Source organism: Tigriopus californicus, chromosome 1, assembly GCF_007210705.1.
Source record: "Tigriopus californicus strain San Diego chromosome 1, Tcal_SD_v2.1, whole genome shotgun sequence".
NCBI classification, from domain to species: Eukaryota; Metazoa; Arthropoda; class Copepoda; order Harpacticoida; family Harpacticidae; genus Tigriopus; species Tigriopus californicus.
In genome coordinates, this window is record NC_081440.1 from 10,718,147 (window position 1) to 10,726,174 (window position 8,028).

The window sequence follows — 8,028 nt, forward strand, 5'->3', positions numbered from 1 at the left end:
TTACCCAGAATGTGCAACTTCCTCATATTGTCTTACAAATGTTTGCACAAGAATCTTGCAACTTTTTAGACCAAAGTACACAAGTTAAGGGAAGCTATGCTAACATGAATACAAACCCGCTGCAATATGCGAGGGCATTGAAGAACTTGAAAACACACATATCACTTAAGATGCTAAAAATGTGCGGGAAGCAATTGCGGTACCCCTGGCTTACCTATTAAATCAGTCATTCAGGGTTAATGTTTTCCTTAATGTTTGAAATTTCTCTAGAGTTATTACCATTCATAAAAACGAATCTGAAATGGACGCAATGGATGAGTGTTGTGATCCGTCAATCTCCAACTGGGTCAATGTGGGAGAGTTATTAAGGGGGACATAAGAGAAGCTCATCTTAAACCATTGCACGGTTTGTCATGACAAACCGTGCATGGAAAGCAAATGTTAATGGAAATCTCAAACTGGTCTCCCACTCACAAAACACAAGAGCTAAGGCAAATAGCTGATTAAAGTGGAACCCATTCCGGGTCGCCCATTACAAATACTTGGAACGATTTGGACAGAACTCCCAAGGGATGTGAATAAACAAAAACACTTGAGGAAAATAGCCTTGCAGTCAAAGACAATAGTCAAGAATTGAACGCAACATTTTGCGACAGTTTAAGTCAGATAATTAATAGTTTTTTTCCTTCATTAATCAGGAGGTCCCAAGAACATATCCTTGATGATCTCATGCCATCCCTGATGGCAAATAAATATCAGCCAATAAGATATGATCTAGAAAGGTTACGTGATTCCTTTTTTCCTTCCGCGGGTGAGAAGAAGTAGTGTCACAGGGCCGTTCGGTCACTCTTAGGCGGCTTGAACTAGCTTGAGCCGTTACTTGTATTTTTTTCCTTTTTTAGCACTACCGCGACCTTAACCATGAATATAATGGTTTTGAATCAAAAAATAAACTCTTTGGTACACTTTTCATCCAAAAAAGTATTTTTACTTGCCTGAAAAAAATATGGCTTTGCCACTGTGGTAGTACGAACCACAGAGGAGTCGGCTAGTAGATTTAACAACGCAAACTTAAAAAGCAGATACTTGGCTCATGGGTTGTGTAATCAATATTTTTTGAATGAAATGTGTGCCAAAGAGTTTATTCTTTGATTCAAAACTATGACATTCATGATTAAGGCCATGGTCGTGCTATAAAAGGAAAAAATACATGTAACAGCTCAATATAGTCCAAGCTGCCTCAGAGTGGCCGAATGGCCCTGTGACACTATTTTATCTCCCCGCGCGCGGAAAGTAAAAAAATGGAAGCACCTAACATTTAAAGATCATTCCTCATTGAATTCAAAGAGTTGGGACATCCGAGGAATTTGGATTACAGGGAACGAGCAAATCTAAAGATCATCCATCCCTCTTTGTTCTTGTACGAGAATCAGTTCTTTGTCATATGATCATGCATGGAGGTCGCAATTGAACTGGAGGTCTTTCCAATTGTCGTCGGATACCCTGGTAGGCTTTGATCTCACTAAGAAACGGTCTAAAACGATGATTTATGTCTTACTTTGGATCGGGTTTACCCTCCATCCTTTCAATGAGGCTACAGAATTCTTCTACCAACAGGCTAAAACTTGCAATGTTCCTCCTTATGATTTTGAATGGTTGCGGCGAGTGAATCTGCCTGGCTTGGATAACGTGACTGAGATTTTTTCAATTTGTGGTGGTGGTGGTGGGGCGGGGGGGGTTGAGTTCAATGATTTTCAAACGTTCCGTTATACTATTCGGGCAGATCTGGCGGCGTTAATTATGTCCAGGGTATCGTCGTCCGTGGATCATGATAACCGTAAAAGTCCACTTCCCTGCCATTAAGCATTTGGGAGGAAAAACCCCTAACAGCCCGAGATGTCTACTATGTAGGTAACAAAATTTGAGCATATTTCGTCAAGAAGAACGGGAGGAATGGTATTTGTCCGATTCAATCTTGAAGACGACTGAACAGCAGGAAGGGAGACTTCGAAACGGGACTCTCCTCCATCGTTCTAGTTTTCAAGGTCATATCAAAATGAAAAGAAAGGCCTAAAGGCCTGGGCCAAGAGGCTCGCTCACTCTAGGCTGCATTTGACAAGGATGAAGATCCTGGTAGGGCAAAACCGTCTCTATAGAGAGATAGACCGCCGTGGCAACCAAGAGTCCCATACTGCAAGTTCGAGGAGAGTTGTCGGGAAACTTCCAACGGTAGTGTTTCCCCACCAGGACAAGAGATTGGCCTCGTTTATTTGTAATGGTGCTCACCAACAATTTCAGGAGCAATCAGGATCTTGCTAGATATTGGAAGCATTCAGGGTATTGCAAAAAGAGCAGGAAAAAATCGTGCTGCAGGTCCAGCCTTATTTCTTCATCAGCCAACCAACCAATCTGGCTGGTTGGCTACCCAGAACTAATAGCGTCTGTCTTTCTCTCTTCAAAAACTTCCCATGAAACTTGAGCCATAAAGAAGGATAGGGAGTGTTGTTCAATCAAGACGAGCTGACTTTTATTGCTGCCCCACTCGAAGAAATTTAAGCTCCTTCCGTTTCTCAGTGCTATGTTTGGCCCCCAAAGTCCAAGACAGCAATTTTCTGGTCCCACCCTTCTCTTGGTGCGAAGATTAGTGCACACTGATTGCGAATTGATTGTTAGTGGTAGTGAGTAAGCTTTTTACCACAATAACTTACCGTCCTATTCTATATCCAACCCTTTAATGCTGTTTAGAGATCGAACACTGTCCACCAAATCGTTGTCGATTTAGTAGTATGCACATTCACCCTGATCAACAGAACATCGGAAACCATTTCATACTCTTGCCGCCACGTCACCCTGAAAAATTTCCTAGCTAATTCAAAACGTCTTCTACTTTCTTTCATTCGAAAATTTCGCATGACCTGGCTTGGCTGGAACGAAGACGGTTTATTGCGAAAGTTTGGCCCTGATTTTTGAAATTCGATCATGCAACCAGGGCCCAGCACCAAAATAACAATGCCACCCAGCCTCCGGTTGGCATGACTTGGAACTCTAAGAAAGTCTAGTTGTGGCCTAAATAAAGGCTCCCTAAACCTGCTTGATTCCCTCTCTAAAGAGCATGTACAGTAGGTATTGTTGCTTAGAAGTTATGTTCGTGTTCTCGGGCTTTTTTGTGTACTATTTACGTACTAGAACGCAGTTTTCGTGGGAGCAGCAATTGTTTTTGTTTCCTCAAGGTCGTTGGGCTGACGTGCAGGACTTTGTCAAGCCTTTCAAACTATTTCAGCAAGGGAAAGTAACTGTAGCATAATTTCGAAATGATCCTTCCTTTAAAATAGCAGTCGTCAGATTACCAGAACTGGTACTCTCACAGTTTGCAGTCAGGACACCGTAGCAGGACCCAACAGGGTGACTACAAAAATTGGGTACACCTTAGAGTCAATATGTAATAAGTATAGAGATACCTAATTTGGTGACTATCTTTTTTTTGCAGACTTCTTTACCGAGACTGGGAGTTTAATCCCCAGCATGCGGAGTCAGTAAATCTGTGTGTGGTTCTTATATAACTCTGCATTCAAAATATGTCTCATCCACCAATGAATTGAAATTGGTAGATCTGACTCGCCCTTGCATGTAGGATCGATCTGGAATTTTTACCAAAAACTAGGCCAAGTCTGTCTTAAAGCAATGCCTACATGTGCCCTATAAGAATGAGAAGGAAGCAAATTGAACAATGAAGGAGCCCCAGAAAGAATAGAGAAAAGTTGTTTAAACTAAGCTGAATTTTCCAGGTCTTGAACATGCTCTCCAAAAGCGCTTTTATCCTCTAGGGTCACTAAAACTGAACTTTAAACCTGGTTTGGGGTAAAGTTCATGGATATTTTATTGACGTATAGTATCAAATACCATTCTTACTTTTGCTGAATATTGTACAGTCTCAACCATTCACCCCTTCCAATGAAAAGAGCTTTCTCTCAGTTGTGCCATGTTCCCACTAAATACTATTTGCTAACCTACAAAGGTGGGGTTTCATTAGGAAAATTCGTCAGAGCAAGTTTCGTTTTCTTGGCAACCCAAGGGTGTCAAAAAATTCGAGATGAGCAATATCAAATTTTGGGCGTAGAAACTTGCTTTTAGTTGTTAACATGATATTGTGTTCAGGAACTTGTCCTTTTGGGGGACTTCTTTAGCATCTCTCAACCATGAAAATGCGGTTGACCACAACTCAGCTCTCTTTTTGTAAATTGATTGCGAAATTAATTTAAGACAAGTTAAAAAGTCCTTTTATTTTTTATGCTCAAGCATTGCTTGAAACTTGAATTCTTCCATCAAAAAATATCATGGGATTTTTTCGATGTGTTCCTGCAAAGTTACTTTTCTCGTCTTCCATGTATGGGTTGCATCAAATGCAAAGAAGCTACAATAGTTGTGGTAATCCCAATATCTCTGGTTTCGTTTTGAACTGTCAATTGAGCCTCAAAAACCTGGACTTAAGCCCCAATATATTTATGGAAATGTCTATCTTCAGAAAAATCGTGAAACAAAAAACAAATGAATAGTCAAATGTGAAGTGCAAAAAACTTTTAGCTATCATTCATGATATCTACTGAGTTTTTGTTAGTTTCAATCAAAGTTGAAAGTTGGCAAACCAACTAAAGCGTTGCTCTGTTAGTTTGAGACTGGGCTGAAATATGGCCCCATTGTGTTAGAGCTGGATAGCCAAACAGTTTCAAGTTGGGCTGAGTTCTGACTAACCAAAACGTCGAAATAATGGCTCATTTTGTGCTGGGCTCTTTTCTTTGTAGTCTTTGCTTGATTAGTCAAAGATTTCTCTTGATTCTGATAAAGGAAATCTTTGGTCATACAGAAGTACAGTTTGTTCAAATTTAAACAGTCAAGTCTTCGTTTTCGGTTTAAAGTTTCCATGAAATTATTGTTGTACGTTAAGCCTGGTGTCTCAAGGCATTCAGGTCCTTTGCATTAATGATTGGGTACCTCCCAACAAAGAGCATCTTTTAATCTTTCCCATTTGCAATCTATGCAACCAGCTTGTTAATTTATTGACGGATTAATGCAGTTTCTATGATTGTCATAAAGTAAAGTATTCCTGAGCCCAATTTCAACGAATTCGGTAAATTTTCACTTTCCACAATTTTTGAAAACCCTCATGCGCCCAATGTTTCGAGCCACCCTGTATTGGCGGTATTCATCAAACCACTAGTTTCATTCGGAAGACTGGAAAACACTACTGTGGCGATCAATATCTGAAAGTTAGACAATCTGAAAAAATACCTTAAAGATAGGCTTGGCCTCGTCATGTTTGGTATAAAGTGTTTCGGCTTTAAATCAGTTGTGCTTAGTAATTTTCTTGTGTGGTATCTTTATTAAAAGTGTACGACAATGAATTCAGCGCCTCAAGTGGCAAAACCTTGAACTCACAATTCCGTCCCAAGACAGCTTATTCACAGTTGCAAAAGATCTAAATCAAAGACATTTCAACGAATTTTTTTGCCTGTATAGGTTAGTAAAGGTAAAGTTACTTTTCAAGTATTTGGTGTCTAGCATAAAAAAAAAGAGATCAACAAAACTAACCTTTCTATCTCGAGGAAGAGAAAGGGCGATTTATTTCATCCAATACGTTCGAATTGAATGAACCCATTGGATCTGGGAAAAGTTGGGTTCAAGCTTTATTTCTACACATCAGCAAAAAAGGGAGGTAAGATGACGCCTATTTTGGCTTTTTTGAGATGTCAACACATTATTGAACCCAACCCTTATGACGAGCCCTCTTCAAATGAAATGGTTCTCAACAAAGACCAAATTTCAAGACGCCTCATAATGAGAAAGTGTCACTCACTTCTGTCGTTTCAAAGTCAGAAATGACTCTTGGAATACCAACTATTTCTGCCACCAGGTTGTTGACTAAGAAGGGGACCATTTTTGCATTCAAAGTCGTACGCTCTTATAAATAAGAAAGTAACAAAATTTAAACAAGGGTTGATATTGCTCATTCACAGCTGAGGACTGAATATTTCAAAGTTGAAGGAAGGGCAAAAAACAACTCAACTTAAAAAGTAAAACTTGGATAACGATAACAAGATGGATCCTTGAAGGAAAAGCGTTGTTGTAATGCGACACCATTGTTTTGGAACCCATTATTTTCTTCTTCGTCATTTCAAATGCTCCTATCAATTACAAAAATTAGTCTATTTTGTGATAATCTCGTTTCCAAGTGTCCAATTGGCCATAGTTGTGTTCTCGTATCATATGAAGGCAAATGACATCTATGTGCTTCGCTTCAAGTAATCTCAACGTGCTTCACAGTAGTCAGAACACCTTGGTGTACCCTATATAATAGGAAACTAAAGGGACTGAGGAGTTGCGAAGCAGGAGAGGTGTTCTCAAAACCTTATCCAAGCCAAGTCATCAGATTTGTTTGTATATGAGCCGATCTCATGTTGATGTTTACTAATCATGAGCATTCCTACTCAAGTCTGACAGGATGAAAGGTCTTTTGCTCTCTTGTTCCCTAATTGCAGTGGCCTTATTGAAGGTTAATTATGGTGAGTCGGAACATGTACGGATTCTAACCAGGTTTTTGGGAAATTCTGTTCGAGTCAAGTCATAAGTACTGTTTGTACATGCCAAGCTCAGAAGTAACCAATAACCCATGTCTCTCACGCCAGACCCGAATAGTGTAATGATGGAAATCTAATGAACAAAATTTTCCAAAATGTTAACCTCTCTTTGCTTCAAGAAACTTCTAATATGTGCTCTCTTTTCAGCTGCTGACAGTAAAATATTTTTGGCCACGGGTGTTGGTAATCTTCATTCTGAATTGATTGATCCCACGACAAAAGAGAACAACTGTCAAAACACTCCCCCGTATCCGAAACGAGTTACAGGTGCCGTGGGAGGCGTGATCAATGACAATACGACGCCCTTAGTGTGCGGCGGCTTCCCTTATGAGGAAGGCATCGTCTATACCGACCTTTGTTACACGTTCGATTTTGCCGAAAACCGTTGGTCACCATCAGACATCGCTTTGACAAGTCCTCGGAGATTTGGAGCTTCCTTGACCCTGCCCGATGGTCGGATTTGGGTGACTGGTGGCCAAGGAGAGGCTGGAACAACGGCTTCGACTGAAATTTTCGAAAATGGTACTTTTGGCCCTGGACCAGATATGCCTGTTCCTAAAGAGGATCACTGCATAGTTCAATTGGATGAAACGAGGACCTTAGTTGGTAACTGAACATGCGTTTCGTTCAAGGAACTGAGCCAGGGATGCTTAAGACCAAGTCCTTTTTGTATGTTTTAGGCGGCGGTGGGCCCATTTCCACATCAGTCTTCATCTATGATTGGTCCACTCAAGAGTGGGAAGTAAAATCTCCCTTGAGGCTGGGAAGACGGGGGCTCTCATGTGGAAAATTTGAGACTTCTGATGGCCTTCAAGTGATCTTTGTGGGTGGTGAAGGTGAAGGTTACTTCAAAAAGACCACCGAAATCCTCAACGTAGACAACGACAAAATGGTGGCAGGCCCAGAGATGGAGAAAGAGAACTATGGAGCACATATGGTCGAATTCGAAAAAGAGCTATTCTTAGTTGGTGGCACTGATGACTTTTTCTCGACCAGCGATATCCTCAAGTTTAATGTTGAAGCAATGACTTTTGAACTCACCGAAGCTAGTCTAAAAGAACCTCGGGAGGTGTTCGTTTCTATGATTGTTCAGAATGACGTGAGTGGGTGTTAATAAATCATGCTTTCAACTTGACGCCTGACAATACGATTCCTTCCCTCATTCATTTGGTAGCCCGTGTCATTATTTTGTTCCTTATTTTGGGCCCAATCTATTTGGCTATCCAAGTAGCTCAATGCACAGGAAAGCTTCTTCGTGTTGGACAGAAGATTGTGCTCAAGCGTGCAACGACGTTATCAAGAACTTGGAACGAACTGTACTTCGTCGACTCTGCGTTGTACTCGTACGTACGTACGTACATGGTAAACAATCCGTACAAGAAATGCGACGAGAATC

The 8,028-nt window shown here is 40.7% G+C and overlaps 1 protein-coding gene across 2 annotated transcripts; it reads left to right on the plus strand.

Annotated features, from left to right (window-relative positions):
• Positions 1-4,844: 4,844 nt before the first annotated feature.
• Positions 4,845-7,767, plus strand: LOC131887943 (uncharacterized). Of its 2 annotated transcripts, none has more exons than XM_059236804.1 (3): positions 4,845-5,317; positions 6,780-7,238; positions 7,313-7,767. In XM_059236804.1, the coding sequence occupies exons 1-3, from the start codon at positions 5,311-5,313 to the stop codon at positions 7,744-7,746; spliced, it is 900 nt and encodes a 299-aa protein (XP_059092787.1). In that variant the 5' UTR covers positions 4,845-5,310; the 3' UTR covers positions 7,747-7,767. The 2 variants fall into 2 exon arrangements, with proteins under 2 accessions (XP_059092787.1, XP_059092704.1); XM_059236721.1 differs by lacking the exon at positions 4,845-5,317 and adding an exon at positions 6,027-6,557.
• Positions 7,768-8,028: the final 261 nt, after the last annotated feature.

What these genes read in the sequence shown, in the direction of transcription:
- LOC131887943 (XM_059236721.1), top strand. Translation starts at nt 6,497, where the DNA reads ATGAAAGGTCTTTTGCTCTCTTGTTCCCTAATTGCAGTGGCCTTATTG. An exon ending in CTTATTGAAGGTTAATTATG is followed by an intron (nt 6,558 to 6,779) that starts GTGAGTCGGAAC and finishes CTCTCTTTTCAG; the next exon opens with CTGCTGACAGTAAAATATTT. An exon ending in TGAAACGAGGACCTTAGTTG is followed by an intron (nt 7,239 to 7,312) that starts GTAACTGAACAT and finishes TGTATGTTTTAG; the next exon opens with GCGGCGGTGGGCCCATTTCC.